At 46.6% G+C, this 22,167-nt stretch overlaps 4 protein-coding genes across 9 annotated transcripts in view; 2 read left to right on the forward strand and 2 right to left on the reverse strand.

Annotated features, from left to right (window-relative positions):
- Positions 1 to 7,412, forward strand: part of LOC118506192 (RNA-binding protein 24-B-like) — a 45,625-nt gene extending 38,213 nt beyond the window's left edge. For all 6 annotated transcript variants that reach the window (XM_036042983.1, XM_036042986.1, XM_036042984.1 and 3 more), the window contains 3 exons: positions 3,245 to 3,404; positions 3,486 to 3,573; positions 3,643 to 7,412. In XM_036042983.1, the coding sequence (XP_035898876.1) occupies positions 3,245 to 3,404; positions 3,486 to 3,573; positions 3,643 to 3,818 (424 nt within the window). In that variant the 3' untranslated portion in view covers positions 3,819 to 7,412. The remainder of the gene's footprint in view (positions 1 to 3,244; positions 3,405 to 3,485; positions 3,574 to 3,642) is intronic.
- Positions 7,413 to 11,421: 4,009 nt separating this feature from the next.
- LOC118503661 lies at positions 11,422 to 13,953 on the forward strand. The gene is made up of 4 exons (XM_036037186.1): positions 11,422 to 11,563; positions 11,633 to 12,565; positions 12,951 to 13,383; positions 13,453 to 13,953. Exons 1-3 carry the CDS (start codon positions 11,485 to 11,487, stop codon positions 13,136 to 13,138), a joined length of 1,200 nt encoding a protein of 399 aa, XP_035893079.1. The 5' UTR covers positions 11,422 to 11,484; the 3' UTR covers positions 13,139 to 13,383; positions 13,453 to 13,953.
- Positions 13,954 to 15,947: 1,994 nt separating this feature from the next.
- Positions 15,948 to 18,329, reverse strand: LOC118504214 (nucleolin-like). The gene is made up of 3 exons (XM_036038417.1): positions 17,539 to 18,329; positions 17,353 to 17,445; positions 15,948 to 17,251 (listed from the first exon to the last, which is right to left on the reverse strand). The coding sequence occupies exons 1-3, from the start codon at positions 17,621 to 17,623 to the stop codon at positions 16,248 to 16,250; spliced, it is 1,182 nt and encodes a 393-aa protein (XP_035894310.1). The 5' UTR covers positions 17,624 to 18,329; the 3' UTR covers positions 15,948 to 16,247.
- Positions 18,330 to 19,654: 1,325 nt separating this feature from the next.
- Positions 19,655 to 22,075, reverse strand: LOC118503232. Its single transcript, XM_036036239.1, has 2 exons — positions 21,316 to 22,075; positions 19,655 to 21,238 (listed from the first exon to the last, which is right to left on the reverse strand). Exons 1-2 carry the CDS (start codon positions 21,811 to 21,813, stop codon positions 20,660 to 20,662), a joined length of 1,077 nt encoding a protein of 358 aa, XP_035892132.1. The 5' UTR covers positions 21,814 to 22,075; the 3' UTR covers positions 19,655 to 20,659.
- Positions 22,076 to 22,167: the final 92 nt, after the last annotated feature.

The raw sequence follows: 22,167 nt of genomic DNA on the forward strand, positions 1-22,167 counted from the left end.
ACCAACACTCAATTTCCCGCAAAACCCAACCCAATAGTGAGTCGGTGTGTAGGTAGGCAGTGTGAAGCAATTAGGAAACGGCGAATGACATATAAACGCGGTTGGAAAATTCAAATGTCAATCCTCACTAGCTTTGACCGGTCGGAAAAGCGGACCGGGAAGGAATGCGCAAAACCCATGGCCACACACTGATGGGGAAGCTCTTCATCGTCAACAAGTCTTGCGCGACACGACGACGAGCATGAGATGTCTTCGTTGTTTTTGGGACAAACCCCCCCCCCCCCCCCCCTACCCCCTCTCATGAGACACGACGATAGTGACAGGAGGGTGGAGATGGAGACAGGGTGTCGAACGTCGTCGTCGTCTTCTTGCCAAAGCGGCGCAGTTTTGAGCAGCAGTTTTCTAAAAATACAAATAAATATGGCTCTCTCGGATCCGTGGCGCACATGAGCCACCCATTCCGTCAAACCGCCGTCCGCGTGTCCAACCGCGCCAACAACCGTTCACGAATGCGAAGATCTTCCCGAAGACGAACGCCAGAGTGCCGCGTGCGGACATATCGCTGAAGAAGAAACGACTTTAGAGTTGCAACCATCCGTCAGTGATGAAGCGAAGTGTATATTTTCAGTGCAAGATCGTTTTGGGCGGGGTTGGGGGGGGGGGGGGGGGGTGGAGGACATCGTATCGCCAGGAGGGACATTCTAACGGAGCGAAGTACAAAGACCGAAGAGGAGGTTGTGTCGGGATATTTTAAGAAATGTCCCATTCGAGCGGTCCGGAATGTCCGCGGTTGCAGCTCTAGCGTGACGGGCAGCCGCGAGCCGAACATCAGGGCGTGTGAAGATCTCGTACCAATCACCACCCTACTACACCTTTTTGGATGGGAAAGGTACTTGATCGTTAAGGAAAGAGTGGTCCTCTGCCACTACAATATCATTTCGCGACCCGAATGTGCACATGAGCGCAGTATCTGTGGTGGTATTAGCAAGCAAAAGTATCATAAAATTCTGTGAATTGTAATGATGAATTATATGACGTGTTGCATTCGAGGACAGGGAACTACAGAATGCTTGAACCATTAAATATCCATCACTAGCCGTAGATTACTATCAGGCTTAAGCGATGTTGTACAGACGGGTTGTACACACGGGACACGATAGGGGGGGGTCATCAAATGGATGATTCGATCAGCCGGTTTTTTGTAATGGCGGCCATCCTTTGTCTGTCGCCAGTTGAAGGCCGATACAGTGAAACAGTAAACAACAACGACGATGAAGCACAATTAAATCAGTGTAGACCCAAATAACTTAAGTTCATACGATTGCGTCCACATACACACACACCCCTCGTTGAGTTTAATAAATCTGTTTGGTGATCGGTGGTTTGCATACGGATCTAGTTTGAATCGCCAAGACACTTGGAACATATTTTAAAGTAAACAAGGTAGTACATTTTTAACCTTACATTCTGGTCTCCATGCACCGTATATGTGTGAGCTTAGAATTATTTATACGAATGCTCCAAAACTGCTTGCTGGCACGCAGTATTAAGCGGGAAATTAATTATTAATCTAGCCGCAACCGTCTAAGCGTCACCATTATTTATGGCTGCCATTTTGTTGTACAGTCCGGTTAAGGACAGTCCGGTCGTTTTATCGTTGCAATATAACCGAAAGTGTTTTTTTTTAACTAGACAGCTCAACTATATTAAATTAAACCAGCAAACGTCGATGTTCCGCTTGGCGATGATTAATACGGTGCATTCCACGGTTAATTTCGGTAGCACGTTGCTCTGCAGCACGTTTCGAGCCAAGATCGTGCAAATGGACGGACAAGATGGCCGGCGGCACAGATCGCGCGTACACGAATCCGGGGTGCGATCGCGTTTTCCCGGTTTGCGCGAACCGTCTGCTTGTTGTTGAACCTCTCGTAACGATGCGCGATCATATCGGTAACATCAGAATAAGGTGGGCGGGATAGTAATAGTAGTGACGTTCTAAAATGGCGTCGACTGACAGCGCACGGGACGGACGGGTGAGGTTGTTTTATGGATTTTATTTAATCTTCGTTCAAGCGAAACGTTCCGCAAGCACACCGTGCTGCGTTCGGATTGGGGAGCGTTTTTAGTGTTTGCCCCCCCCCCGCTCCCGTTAGCCCTCGAACGGTGAAGGCGGGTTCCTATTTTTGAGATACTTAAGCTCGAAGTGTGTTGTTGTGCCATTGCGAGGCCCCTGCGTTGTGTCTCGACGATCAATAATTCTGACGAATGGTCACAGATGGTTGACGGATAAAGTTTTCATGTCGCTTGCCGAGAGCCTTCGGGTTAGAAGATTGTGCGCTAGGTAGTGAATATTTGGGTGTAGAATATTATATGTGGATGCATTCGAAGCAGGAACCATGCCACTGACAACTGTCACAATGATGAGATGATGAAAAGCCACCCTGCTCTGCTGCCGGTTTGAAATCTCACCAGATTTTCTTCTCTGTGCGGAGTCGTGATGTAATATGGTGTGTGTTTTCCCCCTTTTGAGTTTTTGTTTCTTCTACTTTTAACCATCACTATTAACTATCGAAGCAAGAGTTTTGCTAGGTTGATTCTGTGTGCGGGGGAGAGTTTATTTTCTTTTTCTTTTCTTTGATTTTGTTTGGTCTTGTCACGTTGCTTAATTTTTCTCAGTTTAAGTCAATTTAATGCAACATATTGAGTGTTTTGATTTTTTTTCGTTTTCTTAGTTTTACTTTGAGTTTTATGTTTGTTTTCCTCTTGAGCGTGCGGTATGCGTCGTTTGAGCGTTACGTTTGATGGGTTACCGTTTTGTTTTCCTTTTTTTCATTTTTTTGTTTTATTACTATATTTATTAGTTTTATATTGTTTTCCTTGTTTTTCTTTTATTTTGACCTGACTTTTCTTATATTTTCCTTTACTTTTCAATACACCGTTTCGTTTTGAAAACTAATCAAGACGGTTTACGTTGATGTTGCTGTTGTTTGGCGTTTGGCAAAAATTGTGTTTGTTGATGTTGTTGTCGTGTTATTGTTGTTGTTGTTGTTGTTGCTGTTTAATGTTGTTTATTGTTGTTGCTGTTGGTTGCAGTGTACGGCATATGCAGCGCCATTGGTTAATCAAGTTTTAATAATTTATATCTTATACCTTCTCTTTCTCTCTTTCGCTCTCTCTCTCTTTCTCTCCATCTTATCCAACTCTACCCCGGACAATCTCAATTTGCTCTGGGACGAATGCGCAGAGTACCACCGTCCTACATTTACGGCACACCGTACCTAGGCTCGGCGGGTGGATCGACAGGAGCGGGCGGAACCGCATCCGGCCTGGTACCGATCCCTGCCACTCAGTTGTCGCACGCAGCAGCTATTGCTGCCGCCACTAGTCAATTCTACGAATATCAGGTAAGTCGTAAGCGGTGGGCATGCAGTTACGAGAGGATGCCAATAATAATTCGATTTCTTCTGTTTCTATGGGTGTACCAGAATGCGGTAGCAGCAGCCGCCGCCGCACCGTATCCGGGACAGTACAGTACAGGATTCGATGCCTACCCTTACGGGTCCGGCGCCTCAGGTATGCTAGTGCAGCAAGATGCAAACGACGTAGACAGCTAACTGGTCCTTTCTTTCTTTCTCCCGATAGCTGCCGGAGCTGCGGCTGCCGCCGCCCAGTACATGGCCGGACCGTACACGTACGCCACGTTGCCGCAAGCGGGAGCTGCAGCCGCTGCAGCTGCCGCCGCGGCTGGTGCATTTCCCGGCCTATCGCCCTATCAGAATGCGACCGGTGCTTCGCTCCAGGAGGCTAGACTGCAATAATATTTACTACCACAAGCGCTGATGCTGTCGCTGTTCGACGGTGTCTGCGGCGTCAACGAGAAGCGTTCTTAGGATGCTGCCCAGCAACGGTGCCGGCTGGACGGTAGCGGTGGCTGAAGACAGGTGGCGCTCACCTTCATCTCCACATGCGCCCAAGCAAACCTGGAATTGCTGGGCAGCAAGTAGTGTGGTGAAAGCTCGCGTAAGCGCATGATATTAGGCAGCCAAAAACAAACATACAAACAATACAACAAACCAACCCAAGCCCAAGATTGAAAACAGAAAAAAGGGAAACCAAACCAATGGGAGGAGGAGTACTTTTTAGTTAGCCGGGATAGTTTTAAAACCCTGCTAAGCTAACCCGAGCGTACGTGTGTACTGCATGCAAATAGTAAGCGATAAGTAAATGCAAGTGAAGTGAAATCAGCCGGTCAGTCAATCAATCAATCAATAATTAGCGCTGCTCTCAATATGTAAATCCCATCCTCCCCCCCCCCCCACCCCCACCAAACATCCGTTAATATTTTGTTTTTAAAGCAAAACAACCGAGCGCCCACGTTATCGCAATTCGCACACATATATCAAGCACATCCGTTTTGCCCACTGGAAACCGAGAGGGGTTGGATGTCTTTTGAAACAAAATCTCACACACACATCAAAGCAAAGAAAATCGTACCGGCGATCGTACGAGACGATATTGAAGCAAATACAAAAGCAAATAATGAAATTTACTCTATTTATTATACACTAGTTTTAACGTACTGTAGAAAGCGAGCGGGAGACCTTCGCAAGAGTCGCTGGAGGCGGATAGGAGATAATAACCAATGAAGAGGGAGGGAGGGCGGTAGAAGCGAAGCGAGGGAGAAAATACATTATTTACTTACATATTTAGGTGTTAAGCAATACAGCAACAAACAAACAAACAAACAAACATCAACACTAGCGTTTCAAAACGACATTGGACGAATGTGAAAACAGGCAGAATAAAAATATTGATGAAAGCTCAATTCTTGTTGTCCGCGAGATTCTTGCAATCAGATATGGAGGAAATGAAGGAAGAAAAAAAAAAGAAGTTCGTTGGGCAATGTTTAATATCAGAGCGCAAAGACATAAGCCATCCCAGTGATGACGATGAGTGCGGTCCAATACCACGATCCGGTCCTCTGCCATACTTTGGGGCGGGGGGATCGTATGGACTGATTAACGCAATACTTGTTTATTGGATAGAGCAAAGTGCACGGGTGTGCCAACCATCCCCGCGTAGAAAGGATGCGTGTAGTGGTGGTGCAACGAAAAAGAGGAACCCAAGCAATACCGACACGTAGCAACAACGTCTTGTCCCCACCGAAACGAGAAACAACTGGATCAATGGCGATTAGGAAGAGAGAGAGAGAGAGAGTGAGTCTTGATAGCTCTCAGGACATTGAAACTTGCCGGTAGTGTGTGTGTTCCGTAAGAAGCCGCAGCAGTAGATGTTTTTCGTGGTTCTTTTTTTTGCATTTTCGGTTCATCTTGAGTCTGATGCAATAAAAAAAAACGATCCCGCTTCCGGGTTTTTCTCCACCCTTTTCCTGCACACGGGGCGCCGCAGAAACAGCCGAAGGAAGAATGAAATTCTAGTCAAATGTGTTTGTGTGTGTGTGTGCGCGCGCGCTTTTCGCGCTTGCCTCGTGCAAAGTGGTTAATTTATTTTCCCCTTTTTTTTTTGTTGCTAGCTTGTTTTGCGTAGTTTTTTTGATTGATAAGCCCGTCGTCACGTGTGGGGCCGTGGCACGTGACGATCCGTGATTTAGTAAAATTGTTCTTTCCGTTTTACGGTTTTGTTTTGCTTCTGTCCTCCATCTTCAGTTTGTTTGCGTTTTGTTAAAAAAAATCGTCCAGTTGTAGGCAGTCCTTGATTCACTATAATGTTTGGCTGCTCGTCTTACCAACGATTAAACTGAGTTACTCAAAAAGTTCTCCTTGCACAGTTGCAGGTGTAGTGTGGTTCATTCAAGAATCATCAAATCGAAACCTCAAAACCGCCGATACAAAGTTAACCTTTATACATATACACCGAATGGAAACAGTTTTGGGCACAGGGGCATTGCTACAGTCAGGCAAGATTTTATCAGAGAAAAACAGCTCAACGTAACTGCACAGTGACACACAAATCAGAGGGAGAGAAATGGAGTGAAATTGTGCCTTTCAAAAAAAAAAAAACATAAAAAGCAGTAAAGAGCGGTGTGGAACAAAACGCATACAACACACCTCCGACCAATGATCGGAAACGGAAGCATGATGAAACCAGCAATGGCTAAACGATGTGACGGAGTTTTGCTATTTTTAACGAACCAAACCGATAGTGAGCGTGATGGAAGATGGTGAGCAATAGAGGGATAGAGGGATGGCACACTGGGAACGATCGTTTGGCTCAATCGTATCGGTGACAATACCCATAACATGCATGCATGTGTGTGAGAGAGAGTGAATCGTACGTTGGAAGGAACACAATCTCAGTCGGATGTATAGATTTCATGCCAGTTAGCACGTTTGTAGCGCACCTCCTATCCCCCCAAAATACATAAAATCGTTAACAAAGGTTATATGATAGAAAAGAGGGTAGCAAGCCAAGACAAGAACCCAAAACGCATGCCAATATTTGAGAGATTTGCTGCATCATGTGGTGCACGTAAAAGCTTGAGTGTACACGGACACCTTAGTGATATCCCATCCAAAATGAGGAACTGAATGTGAAGTGTTGACGCAAGCGTGTGTTTGGGCGTCTTGTTAATGTGCGGCAAAATTTGTACTTAAAACGAAGCAGCAAGTGTGGGGAGCTCCGAACGTACGCAACCCGCAATGTTACCCCGCGCGCCCTGACTGACAAGTGACGGAGTTACTTGATCGTGCTTAAATCTCAGCAATAGATAGAAGCGCACCCCGTTAGGCAGTATGTGTTGGCAGAGAAAGAGCGTGTTAGGTGTCGATTTTCTTATTTAAAATTAATCCATTGACCAAATCATGAGACACGAGAGAAGTAAGATGGACAGTTTGATTTACGCATGATGTAAGAAAGGGCCCGAACGGCGGAAAGGCAAATCGCGTCGCGCGGTGTAGATGTTAAGTTTAAATTATATATACACGACGAGCAGCGCCAATGTTGGCACTTAGGTTAAGCGATCGGTACACGCACGAAAGAATCTCATTGCAATGGATATCCGTGGGCAAGGCGGTTAGGCTTAGGAAGGGAACAAGGACCGCAACCAACCCTGGGGGCTTGGCGTCGTAATTCGGTAAGGTTGAGTACGGCTTGCCTTAAAGGTTTTCAAGGGGAAACTGCGATGATCAGCAAACTTTACTTCACCACACCCATGGCGTGTGTACCGAGCGGACACAAATGCAGACGGCATGCAAGTAGGGGGGAAAGAGAACAATTAACGGTTACGGTAAGCATATTTTAAACGTCGACTATTAACAACACTTTACTTAAAATTACCAATCGGAACCAAAAACAAAAAAAAACACACCCTTACACACCGATACACACATATTAACGCATAAGGAACGGTGAAAGGAACAAGAAAAGAAAAAAAAACCCACAAAGGTCGATAAGATGATAAGAAGCACTAACAACCACCAACAACAACACCATCACCAACAAACCCGACCCCCCGGCCGTTGGTAGGCGTCAGATATCATATAAACAAGACATCAACATAATTTAGCGAGGGGGGAATTTAACAAAGGCGAGAGAGAGAGAGAGGATACTATACAGATTAGAAGCTCTACGTATATATATACATAAAATATATATTTAAAAAATATAAGAATATTGAATAACAAATGGTGTGTTTTATGTACGAATGTGTAAATCAACGGAAAGAAAACGATGGCTAGCGTGTTGAATTTTATTAACAATATTCAATTTTAGTTTTATGAAATTTAGATTTTTTTTGTTTCATAAAGCAATGCGCGAAAAAGGATCACTTCTACGTGCCACATGATGTCTGTTTAAGAATATTTAAAGTGATTGAACAATTGGATTGGTGGTAGATAGGCAGCAACGGCGTCTGTCTTCATACGGGCAGGACTGGGGTTCAAATCCCGTCCGGACCGTTCATCCGTAGTGAGGACTACCTATGCAACTACGTGGTATTTTTAAGTCTAGTAAGCCAGAAATGGCAAGCATGACCTTGAAGAGGTCGTTAGGCCAAGATGAGCGCTTAAAATTACTCATTTACTTATCCGTAAAGTCTTTGCCAGTTGTAAATATCTACATCACTTCCCAGCAACGAAATTGCCAGACATTAATTTGATCCTTAAATCTTAAATCTTAAATCTTGGAGAAGATGGCGGAGCAGCAGCTCCACTCCTACCATCTCTTCATTGATTTTAAAGCCGGCTATGACAGCATAGCCAGGGTAAAACTGTACGACGCAATGAGCTCTTTTGGAATACCGGCCAATCTTACCAGGCTTGTAAGAATAACAATGGCCAACATCACATGCCAGGTGAAGGTGGATGGAAAACTCTCAGGGCCCTTTGCTGCCACCAATCAGCTGCGCCAGGGAAATGGGCTTGCCTGTCTCCTTTCAACCCTAGCGCCAGAGAGCCATCCGCGACTCGGAGGTGAAAACTTCGGGGACCATCTTCTATAAGTCAATCCAGATGCTGGTATACGCTGATGATATAGACTTCATTGGTTTGAGGCTCTCCTATGTAGCAGAAGCTTATCAAAGGATCGAGCGTGTGGCACTGAACCTCGGGTTGGAGATTAACGAGGCGAAATCCAAAATGATGGTGGACCACCAGCGGCCCTGCTAACAAACACTGATTTACGCAGGGGTGATGTACAGATAGGTGACCGCACTTTCGAAGTCGTCCAAAACTTCACCCATCTGGGGTCAAAAGTCAGCACCGACAACAACATTGATGTTGAGTTACGTGCACGGGTGCTGGCTGCCAACCGGTCATACTACAGCCTGAGGAAACTTCTCCACTCTAAATACCTGTCGCGACGGACGAAGCTGGGACTGTACAGAACTTTTATAGTCCTCACATACGCCTCTGAGACATGGACTCTGTCCAAGACTGATGAAGCCCTCTTAGCCGCGTTCGAGAGGAAGATGCTCAGAAGGATTTTTGGCCCCGTATGTGTGGAAGGACAATGGAGGAGCCGGTACAATGACGAGCTCTACGAGCTGAACGATGATTTCACCATCGTGCAGCGCATTAGACTCGCCAGGCTCCGGTGGGCTGGTCACGTCATGACAATGACACCGGACGACCCAGCCCGTAAAGTCCTTTTAGGCCGTTCACACGGACAGAGGAGGCGTGGTAGGCCCAAATTCAGATGGAGTGATGGCATTGATGCGTCCGCCAGAACGGCCGGGATAACGGATTGGCAGACGACGGCGCTAAACCGTGAGCTGTATCGAGGATTGTTGCAGCAGGCCAAGACCGTAAAGCGGTTGTAGCGCCTGATAAGTAAGTAAGTAATTTGACCCTTACGCGTCTGCTCTGTCCTTGTGGACGGTCGAAACTTCGATCAATCAAGCTCATCAAATCATCGTCTACACCGAGCCCTGACGGGATCCCATCCTCAATATTGGAATGATGTTTTCTACCGTACTGATGCATCCATCCGGGTTTTTCCAGTTCAATGAAAAGCGTCTTGGTTAGCTACTGACTTTTAGAAAGGTTGCAAATCCGATGCCCCTACCTATCGTGGCATTATAACGCTCAGTGATTGGGCCAAAGTTTTCGAACTCCTCGATTACGAGTCATTCCTTACTTCGGTTTAGAATTGCATCAGCATTACTCAGCACGGATTCACTCCCGAGCGCTGGAGCAACCCCAGACCTCTTTGAATTCGTTAGCCACTGCCGTTAGGCCTTCGATGCTGCCCTCCACTCGGACATCTCGGCCGCCTTTTGCAGCGTTCTACGTTCCATTCTGTTTTTTTAGCTTCACGTGCTTGGATTCCCGAACAAATGACTCTCTCGACCGGTAGCTGCATTTTTACGCCGAAAACACAAAAATTTCTGAACCACCAAGCCCAACCACTGACCAGCTACTGCTTTTTGAGGTCGCCGTTTTGGAGAATTTTGCTCCTGGAGGTGGAGGGCCGCAAATGAAATGCATTGAAATCACCTTCGCCCGAAAGATTAACTTGCTCAACAATTACAATTGGAAGGATGCACTCATCGAACGTAAACGCTGTGTCCTGGAGGCCTGGAAGTGACCCTTGATGATAAATTGAGCTTCCATGGCCAGTGGGAACACATCATCATCATCATCATGATCCCTGTGGTTGCTCGATCCCTGGCACATCACATTTTGAGCCCATCCAGCAGATTTCACGAGGTTTGGGCTACGTTTCTATAGGACTACGGTTGATTATAGTTGTCTCTGTGCGCTCCTCGGTCTAGCTACGCTGAGGCAGTCATCGGCTGTACGATCTGCTCTGCGAAGGTTGATCTTTACGTACGGGCGAGAACGCTCCAAACTAGAAGAGTACTTGAACTAGAGGAACGCCGTTCGCATCTTAATTCTGATCCGTTTCTTGCCATGTGAGTTCGTGAGTTCAATGTTGTATCTCTACGAGCCCATCTTGATTGGATTTCGTTCCGTAAGTCCTTGTTCTCATTAGCGTCCTAGTCTTCCTAGACCAGCTCTTTGTGTTTTATAACTAAAATAGCTTTCATTTGCTTCAACATTTCCATTTGATCCGTTTATTTTTTTAAATAAAAAGATAATAAAATTAACAAAATAATAATGAGGCAATTGAGCGTCATGGAGCACCTGTGTGTCATTTTTGTGCTTTCTTCAACACGAAATTGAAAGTCCATCTGTTAGTCCATGTTCACCTCAAATTAAATAAAAAAAAATATTTTGTATTACTATTTCATAGAACTTTTTGCAATAGACGATAAATTCTACCTATAAGATTTATGAAATTTGTTCAAAGTAATTGGATAATTTTATAAGCAGTTAATTATTATTTTTTGGGATTTTAAAACATTCTAAAATGTTGCCCTACACTTGATGGTTTCTACCTGCGACACTCGCCGAGCATCTTCAGGGTGAGTTTTACGAATTTTTTTTCGTAAAATACTGATACTGACACGACGAGCAAACTTTTGCACCCATTAAAAAAATAGAACAAAAAACAGGTGAACGATGCATTCCACCGCGACAATTAAATGTCAGTTTCTGGAGCCAGTCGCCCGCCTATCGTTGCTTACAGTTCAACAGCAGCACCATAAAAAGATCATCTGGTAACGAAAAAAAAAAGAGGGCGTAAACGGTGAGGCTGTGGCGAGGGCGAGCAAAATCACCGGGGGTAATGCAGATGGGCATTAGGCGATCGACAGACCACCTAGGGTAGAAGTCAACGGAAGTTGACCACCGGCGGGCAGCCGTATTGCGCTTTGTTCGTGATTTATTTTCATCCGTTTCTTCGAAGCTGGGCAGGTAGGCAGAGTGAGCCACAGGTCAGTCCAGGATCGCCGAATGCTGCTACCTTCGCTGACGACGCTGTTGTCCGATCGTTAGTGCCTGCTTCTGTTGCAGGGTACGATGGTGTTCTGATACAAGTATAAAATGATCGTGTCGTGTCTCGAGCGATCTTCAGTTGTGTGTCGTGCTTGGAAGGGAAGGTGTCGATCTGATTGCTGCAAGTATGAAGTTGCTAACAGTTGTATGTCTCGTCGTTTGGTCCCGGGCCGTGGGGAGTTATGTGATTGTGAATCGTGATCGTGGTAAGTAGGGTAGCATCGTTTTCGTCACATTTATCAGCGATATCTAACCAACGTATGTACATTTCTTAGATCTTTACTACACGAATAAACCACTAGCTGGAGGCAAAAACTATGCTGGACCGGATGCAGAAAACGCACCGCAAGATGAGACACAGGTTGATCCATACGCGAAGAAGCTGCTCCAGCTGTACTATTTGGTGCAGGTGATGCGTTCCTACCACCGGCCAGCGTACCAAGAGCCAACGACCATTCTAAGCAATCTTATCGATCGGCTAACGAAGGAAGAGCTGCGCGACGAGCTGGAACGGTTGCTGTCCGGTGTCGATGGGTTCGAGGAAGTGTTCAACATCGGCGAGTACGCCGTGCGGGATCCGATCAAGGAACAGTTGGCCAACGATTTTCGACTGTTGTTCCCGATCGTGGTGAAGACGCTCAGCGGACTGCAGGATGCTGGTACGGAAAGTGACGAAATGGAGGATACACTGCAGGGCAGCATACGAGCAGCGTTCAACGATTTTCGAAGTCTGCTAATGAGTGTGGTGCAGTCGGAAGGTGAAGTGTTTAATGAAATCGAGAAACTCCCAGACACACTGGACCGTACAGAGCCGGTGGTGCAGGGAAACGAGGTGCATTGGAGTGTGGCGGATCTAAGGTCGGACATTGTACCGAACCCAGTGGATGTGGTGTACGTGACGCAAATGCCTGCCGCATCAAATAAAGCCATGGTGAACGATTACGATTTAGACGAGGAGCACACCAGTACCGAGGGTGTAAAGGAAGTGTTGCCAACGGAACGGCCTTTCGATGAGGGGCTGCAAATTGATAAACAGCTAGATTTTTTACCCGATGGGAGTGATGTAAAGTACGAGCTAAGCATGGGACCAGATATGCTGTCGCAGGAGCACGATTCCGACGAGGAGGACAACGACGACGACGAAACGGAGCTGATAATTCTAACGGAAGACATGAATCTGCATAAAGCTGGCCCTTCAGATGGTGAAGGTAAGTTTCCTGATCGATAAGAACATTGAGGAGTAGCTTCCGTTGCAGATATTGCGGGGGATCGGTCGTCCTACTGAATTCCGTAATTACGCTGCGTGTTCAATTCATGAGTAGAGTGGTAGTTACTCAGCTGACACCTAGAGGGCGCACTAATCGCTTAGATGATTTTAACCATGTGCAACGGAGAAAAGGTTAAGGAGACAATAAAAAAAAAAACGATCCGACGATTGCAGGCATTACGTGCAAACGAAAGGAAAAGTATCGGGTTGATTGCACCGTAAATATTTCTTCTTTCCATTTACCAAAACAAAGTGAAACAAAAAAAGGTTAGCAAACAAAACGCAGCAAGAGTATTAACTGCTTCTCCTTTGTATCTTCCTTGCAGTGGCAGGTAGCGGACCGATGGCAGTGCTGGTAAAGGACCCGGAAATGGCCGCCCTGATTCCGCACATTATCGAGCAACTGCGCATGGAAAATGTTACAGCGGAGGAAAAGGATGCATTGGCTGAGATTTTCGAAGACCTGTGGCCGTTGATGGTGGCTGAGGCAGATCGTATGCGCACGGAATCGTAGGTGCATTTGCGAGCACCGTTACTTTTATTTTCACCAATCCCAGAATCCGTGTACCTGAAAGATTCCGGGATACTTTCGGGGGTACGGTGTGATTAGATGGATCAGTTGCTGTTGCGAAGCGGAAGGGAAAGGATCGTGAGAGCCTTCGGGGAATCTAGCTTAAAAAATGAAAGTCATACTGAGCGCTCTGCTGTGCACGCTGCTGATGGTGTTAACCGGAAGCAGTCCCTTGTTTGCACGAAAATGTAAGTACAAAAGTCACAAAACTTCCACGTTGGAAAGCTTATGCTGGATGTTTGTACCATTGTCCGCAGTGTCCGGCAGGAGAAACCCTTGGACGGATGTTACCTACCGGGAACGGCTGCAAAGCTGGGGCCTTTATCCGAAGGTGTTTCGCTACGGCACAACCAACCATCATGCGGCGATCCTGGAACGGAAACGAGCCGAGCTAAGCTGGTTAAAGCGATACGTCCGGGAAAATGAGGAAGTGGTAGGCAATCATGATGGGCATGCCAACATGGTGTCAAACGACAGGATTGAACGGGATCGTCAGTACGAGAAATTTAAGGAAAAACACTTCCAAAAGATGGAACAGGATGCACTCGAAGTTTTGTGGCAGCATCGTTAGATTGCTGTTCGAGTGAGATGAGGAGTACTGTTGTGTATAAACTATTGTGAATTTTGTGTGCGGTTTAATGGATAATTTAAATAAAGAATATTATAAGTAATGCGGAGACAGCTGGTATGCTATCTTTTGTCGATAATAATTTGCTGAAATACTTAAGAATAAATATAAATATATTGGAATGGTTTAACAGGTCGTTCTTCTCTAGCCTGTTGCAACAGTTGCAATGGTCATTCTGGACTTATCAGTAAGACTTCTTATTCGTGATATTCGTCTTACTCTGGTTCCCAATGCTACTGCTACTGGAACGGAAGAGCGGAGAAAATATCCTTGAAGGTCGTTCATTACAGATAAGATAGAGAAGATTTTTTATTTCGATCTGGCTGTAGTTGCCACTGAAGTGTTCTACATGCCAAAGGTACCAAAGGGGCTTCAATCTCTACTGCACATGTTGTAAATAGCTCAGGAGGTTTTAGGGTATGTTCTAGTCGTCTACTTCCATGTTACATGGGATGTTACATATCTGAACCAGCTCAAAAATTACCTAGCGTTTGTACTTTGAAATCACTCAACTAATTCATATGAGATCGATGGTTTTCCCACAATACGCAGCAGATGGTGCTTCATCGTCCTAACTGTCGATTCCCACATGTGTCGAAAATTGTATGCGCATAGAAATATTTGATGAGCTGTTTAGATGCTCTCCAGCAATGAATGCCTGCACAGAAGAAGATCCACCGACGAGAGGAGCGCTGGACAAACGAAGGTACCGTGTAGGATTCTAATGATAAAGACAAGTCTGTCGTGTTGAATGCGTTTATCAAGCTACGTTAGCGCCAGTAGCCGACACCTAGCCCTATAATCTAGACCACGATCTCGAAGCTCTACGATGAATGAACTCAAGGATCCGCGTCAAGGATCGAGTTGAGAAAGGTCACCACACTAAGCTCGCATCCTTCATCAGCAATCGAACCAGGGAGGAGTATGAAGAGTTGGTTCAGAGGGGATCACGGAAATTCTGTGTTAATCTTAGTAATTGGTAGAACCCTGTTCTATCTGATTCTCGAAAGATAATCGAGCCTTTCCTCGAACGACAGCCTCGTATTAAAAAAAAAACACGCCAAAATCTTGACACAGTCCTTTCTCACGAGAATATCTTCGGAATCGTCGGACTCGTGCTTGTGCGCTTGCACCAGGAGTCGAACTCACTCAGTGAGGCTCAAAGATTTAGGTGACCTTCTGACACCCCGGATTTGACGGATTATTTTGCATTATCCGCGGAATGCAGATCTTTGCCATCAGAAAGCACCATCGACAGGTCGTTGAGCATCAATCCCGAGACACGAAGACGAACGACGGGCCCTCACACGGTTAGAGTCCATACAACGCATAATCTCTCGTTTTGTACTCCGTTCCTTTGCAGGACCGTCTTGAATACAGGGATAGGTGCTCTGATGCTTGGGATGCAGAGCGTCTCGAGCAAGCACAGTTCTCGTTCATCATAGAGCTCCTCAAGGGTAGCATTGATTGTCCAGCGCTTCTCCCCGCTATAAACTGATACTTCCCAGCTAGATCGCTCCACACTCGAGCAATGCTGGCTCCGTGATCCGTTTCTACGTATGTATCGGGTATTTAAAGCTGTATATGATGTTTTTGAGTCTAGTAACTGCTGAATTCATTAATCGTGTCAATGAAAGCCATAAATGGCAGGCGGAGACCTCTCGTGATTGTAGCGCCAAGAATGAAGAAGCAAACCCCCAACAGCAAAGTGTCGCAATAATCCGAACCTCCTCATCTCCGATCATTATCCCAAAATGCAACTATGTCTGTTAACACAAAAATGAGATATATGTTTTGAAATTTAAATAAAGATAAATAGAGCAGGTTATCCTATAATCCTCTCATTCTAAGGCGGTCCGGTAACTGAGGCGTTTACTTCTGCGATCTATACATGGCAGGCTCGGTATAAAATTGCGCTTCAACCATCTTCCCGTCTGTAGCTAGGCCTAAAAAACAGGGCAGTGCCAAAGAAGCCAAAATTGATAATATTTCAATTTAAATTATATTTTTCTTCTTGACTTAACGACCTTCTGGTCATGCCGACCATCTAAGGGCTTCCCAGAATTTCAATTTAGGGATGGAACTTTGAACCTCGGTCTTTGGAATCGAAAAAAAAAACGGAGCTCACATAATTTACACAAATAACACTTATAGTTTATTACTCGATCGTTCTGATTGCACTTAATGTTTGTAAACGGTAATATGTACAATGTTCAAGCTTATAACAACAATAATTACATTCTAAACCTAATGCCTCTTCTGTTGTATCTAACATCAATGTTGCGCTGTACGAAAAGGGTTTTGACTTAGCTTACGACTGACGTACATCCACACGATATGCTCCACACACCGTTGCTGATCCGCCCGATTTTGCACTGACTTGGACACGCGCTCACCACTGCTCGCGATCAACATCCCACAGGGTTAGTAATCCTCGTAGCTGCTGCTGTGCCGACTCGGTTGCGATTTACGGTAGGCGAGATGTTGACGCTGCTTCAGCCGCTGCTGCTGAATGGCCCGATGGCGAGCGGCCAACAGCAGCAGCTCATTAAAGGAAGGATTCTCGAAGTCGTGTGCATTCGCTTGGAAGAGCGCACGCTTCGTCGCAGTTGTCTCATTATACGCGTCAGCCTCATCATCTTCATCATCATCATCGTCATCGTCGTCGTCGTCATCATCGTCATCCAGCACGCCCATATAGTCGGCCTCATCGTCCAAGTACTCGGACGAATCTTCCTCCAGCTGGGAAGGCACCACCTCCTCCTCTTCCTCTTCCTCTTCGTCGTCCTCCTCCTCAAGGCTGGGATTGCCAATTTGGGCCTGAATGGCGGCCAAAATCTTTGCCTCCATTTCGGCGTCCTCCTCGTCCTCGGTGGCGGATGGCTGAGGTTTCGCTATCGACCGTTTGTAGCGCGGCAGTTCGATCGTCACACGGATCGAATCAGCGGACAGTTGTTTGGTGTGCACATTGGCGCTTCTTAGCCGGGGGGCTTGCCGACGAGCTGCCGGCTGTGGTTTGCGCCTGGAGTTGCTCTTATGCTTTGCTTGGCGTAGATAATACTTCTGCACGATCGCTGCAGCCGTGTGAAGAACACGCTGTGCTGGAGCTTCCCGAGAGACGGCAGTTTGAGCCTTTGACTTGATTTCCTTCGTGATGCCGTTGGGGCTAATTTCGTTGGAGGGTTGCGGTGGATTTTCGGGCTGAGTGTGACGCAGTTCGGGGGAAGCTAGCAGAGCGGTAAGGATTGGATTACGCGGTTGTCCTCGGTGGCGTTGCGATTCCTCGACCACTAGCTCCCAGATACTGCCGTAGATATGTTCAAATGCATCCTGTTCAATGGATGACAAGGCATCAGACTTCATGTAGGTGACGATCATTGGAAGCAAGCGTAACACTTCTAGCTCATCGAAGGTGTCCAATGTGAGTTCTATTGTGAATGAGAGATCGATGATTTATTAGCTTTCATTCTTGATGCTTCATTTCTCAGTCACAGCCATTTTCTGTAGCTTGTCATATGCTGATATTTACCTTTAGACGCAAGAATCGCTCCTTCAGCAACCAGATGTGTTCGGAACTCATTCAATACTTGGAGCGCAGCATCATCAGACGATGCGGTTTGATCTGTTGAGACGAGAAAAACGATGATAATAACGATCATTAGATGTGATTTCACAGTAAGAGCACATTTACTTTTTTATTGTAAAGATCCCGTACCTATTGCATAGCTGGAGACATTTGTAGCTGCCACGAATAGGCACAGAGCAATTGTAGCACACGAGCACATATTCACCACCATCATTGTCACTTGTTGGATAACTGTTCGGGTTTCGATACTGAGACTTGCACTTGACTTAACGACTTGCTTTTCGATCACACTTCGATCATAGATTGGTCGGTTTACCAATGCTTCATCATTTCGTTTGTTGCACGCTGTAAGGACGAAATCTCGGAATGAACTGATAGTGGTAGCACCCGTGCCAGCCGTTCTTAAATATCCTTCCCCGGGCGCTTGGTACACATTTGCTACCCACGTCTGCAGGAGCCTGGCTAGCTCTCGTGTCGCTCAACGCACTAATTGAGGAGCCACGACGAAGGATGTCTCGCTTTTGCCCGCAGCACTCACCCGTCCTTCTCATTCATCCTTACGGTCACCATCAGGCTCGTCATTTGATTGTTTGGTTTGGTTTTTTCGACTTTCGAAGGCAAAGTCTGTTGATCGATTCGTGGGCGCGTAGGGTAGAGTCGTCCGTCACCAACCAGTCCGATCGGGGTTGAAAGACACACACAGTCTACGCCTTCTACGCCCGTATGGGAACCGGCAGGCTCTACGGCTGTCTGCAGCGCGCGCCTGTAGCCTGCAGGTCGGATGTCGAAACGATGTGCCCGGAAATGGTCGGGGCGCCGGCTCGTGTACATTGCGATCGGTTCGGTTCGTTGGCGAGCGAACTTCCTGTGCGGAACAACATGTGCATCCTTTCGTTTTAGCCAATGGCGGACAACAAAGCTTTAAACAATGTTGGTGCCTTTCTTTTTTATGGCCTAGCGTAGAAGATAAAGAGCACTCCAAAAAAAAAAAAAAAACTCGAAACACACCCATTAATTGCGGCACCACACCGTGGGGCCCGATCGTCGGATTGGTTAGCATGTTTGATTAGCTCTCGTGACACAGATCGCTAATGGTGCTAAAAGGTGCCTTTTTGCCCTCGGGCGAGTGGCGTCAAACAGACAGTTACAGGACATGGTCACTGAGCGGGGGTAGCCGGACCAAAACAAACACGCATCTGGGGCGGGCGATCGTCGTCGGGACGTCGAGCGTTTACGAGCGTGGTAAGATCATTAAACGATAAGGGTGTTTGATCGTTGTACCAAAAGGGCTAAAATAGCTTTCTCGTTTGTATGGATGCACGGGGAGTTTAACGTATAGGGAAACTGTGCTATAAGAAGCTAAGGTTCTAGAACTCGGATTTATTAAGAAACACTCTGATAGAAAGACAGAAAATCGAAAAAAATCACCTAATGTTGCATTCTTCAGTCATTTTGTCTTAAGTATTGACGTTTACATCGTTGAACATAATAAAAAAATAAGAAGTAAGATACGGAGAAGTTTAGCGATTTTTTATTAATGGCATAAACGGTTAAGTTTCTAATATGTTTAATAATGTACGAGTTGTTTGTTATTTGAATTAGTTACACTTAGTTACATCAGGATACGTGATACTGCACAATGTATTTTTATGTCTAAGCTCCTTATTGATGAGATGCACTTGATCTACTGGCTACAGTTAGTATAAATTGCATTGATACTTATGATAAGCATTGAATACTTATGATTGACCCTAAAAGACGTGCACATAGCGAGAACGATCCTTTGACGGCGATGGCTTTTGGATTTAATTGGCGTTACGTGCTGTTTGACCGACACCAACATATCTAATTATTGAACTAGGCTTATTCATGTGCGTTGAATAGTTTGGTATGTTTAACTTTTAAATTAGCGATAAGGGCCACGTCTGGCAAATCTATATTCGAAAAATAAAAATGTAGAGTGTGTTTGCATAATCGCGAGACACGCGCATGGTATATGGACTTTGGGTTAAGCTAAAGACTGACTGAAAGGTCATCAAACATCTCAAAGATAATCCCTACCATCTCGAGCCTATAGGGAGGATTGGCTGAGATCATCATAGCTAGATAGACGGTACGCGCAAATCAGTGGCTCAAGGTAATCTATTTAATTTAAAAGCACAGGATCGCCATATAATAATGTGAATAATAAAACCCGGCACACAGGCACGCATTGCATTGATTTTTTACTGTGTTGGGCTAGGACATTGAGACATAATTAGTATGCTTCCAAGGACTCACTGCTACCTCTGTAAAAAACAACGCATAGGATACGACAACCACAAATGGTATGTCCTTTCGAGTGTGTTTGTGTGTGTTTTTTACCGGTAGCAAGACATTATGCTGTAACCAACACGCGCAGACACCTGGCACCCGCTCATGACTGGGACTGGGTCGTTCATTTACCCCATCAAAACCCAGGAGCTGTGTGGTGCGTATGAACGAACACTGTCTGGGAAAAACCCCAGTCATCGTCCACCGTGATGTGTCCACCGAGGGCGTTGAACGAGAGTGTGCTCCACCCCGCATTCCGGGCCGTAGGTACGGGTCCTTCAATTCATGATGCAGCAGTGTGTGCGCGAGGTACAAAGTGTCCGTGCGCCACCGTGGCAGACATGTGACGCCCCGGATGGTTCGCAACCCTTCTCCTTCCCACCCAGCGAGCCAGCGCACGGTACGGTCCTCCGCCCCCGGGCAGGGATAATCGTTAGTTGGTGAGCCAAAACAAAGAGCCAAATAACAAGCAGCAGGTCGAGATGGTGCCGTATGTGAGTAGGTTGGTGTAGCAATCTATTCTTTGGCTTTTATTACCTCCACTTGAAAACAGTGCCAGCCCATACTATCTGACGATCGCAGCAAGTGCACCAGGGTAGTGTGAAAGAGAGCGAACGAGGTTGCAAGTACCGCCATTAGGCGAAGGACATACCCAGAAGGTACATGTCCGGTTCCAGGTCTAGCGAGACATAAAATCACTTTCCCACTCGCAGCAGGTGGATTATGGCACCGAGCATAATGCGACACGTTTGGTGGCCACCATTGTTGCGTTTGCTGCACGTTACGTAAGCGTCATTATGATTCGCAACATTAGCAGGTCACACACAGGCACGGGCCGAGTGCCGAGACAACCCCTAACCGGTACGAACGAGCGGGATGGAAGCAGATGGAACTTGAGGAACGAAGCGGAACGGTTTTTATTGAGTGTGCAATCAATTTACCCGATCGAAGCGATCGGCAGGAAGCCATGCTGTCGTTTGGCACTGTCCTGCGCGACACTGACGTAATAGTCCTGCCAGTGGTCGGCCCGGCTGGGCTGGAACTGTGTGGCATCGTACGGCAGGTCGGCGGCGCTCGTCGTCAGCTCGATCGCGGACACATCGGCCAGGCTGTGCTGATGGGTATGATAGGACGAGGGAATTATCGGCTGGGTGACGTAATTGAGCTCGGACTGAACCAGGGACGCCGGGGTGGCTGGTTCGGGGTCCTCCGAAACGGGCGCGTGATGATTGGACGGTGTATTAGTGGACGAAACTTCGGCATCGTTACTAACGGAAGGTTCCATAGTTTCCTGCGGGGCTTGCGTCTCGATCGTTTCAGTTGCCTCGGGCACCTCCACGGTAGTGGCGTTAATCTCATCGTCATCCGTTTCGCCATCCGCTCGAACCGTGCTTCGAATCGTTCTCGGAGGACTCACCTTCGGCCGTGATCTTCTGCTCGCGGCTGCAGCTTTCCTAGAGGTAAGCTTTTGCTTTCTTCCGGACGGTTGATCTACATCATCTGCTAAAGTTGTTCCCTAAATCGGATGCAAATGGAGCACAGTGAATTATACGTTCGTGGCTTGATCGATCGTTGCAGTCTTTCGTTACTCACCGCCGAACCGTTGGACGCGCTTGGAATGGGATCGGAAAAAATGGTCGGCCGCGGTTCGATCGAAGCCGGTCCTGTGCCAAAATGTGACGGTCCGTGCTGCGGGAAATGGCTGGGAAACGGGAAAAGGGCCATCGTTTCAAACTCGGTTCCGGCCGGTCGAAACGGAATCTTTATGTTGATGGACGATCCGCCCGTCCAGTAGGGCGATGCGTAACCGTACGCACCGTAGAATGCATCGAGCGCGGCCGGATGTCCGACGTCAATCTTCACGAACCCGGAACGTCGCGGACGATCGCTATCATCGTCGAGAGAATCAACCAGCGTCAGCCCGGTAAGTAGCCCAAGCAGACCGAGAAATCGTCCTTCACGGCGTCCCATGTTTTGTTTTCTAGGAAGATCGTCTTTTGGAGCTGGATGAACCTCAGATTCCATTGTCCATGAACAACGCACCAACAGACACACGTATATCACCAGAAGTAACGAACTACAGTAACGCATAGTTGCACACGAAAGACGAACCGAAACTGAGACTCTGGATGCTTGGGGTGGCCCTTTTTGAAGTGATGAGAACTGGAGTTTCCCCCCGTCGGTACGGTTGGTAGCAAAAAAGGGAAAGTGTTTTCATTTTTCCCGCATGTTCGGTCGTTTTGGGGCGAGTGCTGCATTGGTACACCCGCAGACGAGCACGAATTTATCTGCTCGGCAGAATGGCTTGCAAGACCACATCACATGTTGGAATGAGCACCGAATGTGATAACGGATACTCGAGGTGTCGCCCAGCAGAACAAAAGGGCATATGGTGGAGGAAAACTAATTTTTACACGCATTGTAAGCAGCTCAAAAACAATTCAA

The sequence above is a fragment of the Anopheles stephensi genome, chromosome 2, assembly GCF_013141755.1.
Source record: "Anopheles stephensi strain Indian chromosome 2, UCI_ANSTEP_V1.0, whole genome shotgun sequence".
Lineage (NCBI taxonomy): Eukaryota > Metazoa > Arthropoda > Insecta > Diptera > Culicidae > Anopheles > Anopheles stephensi.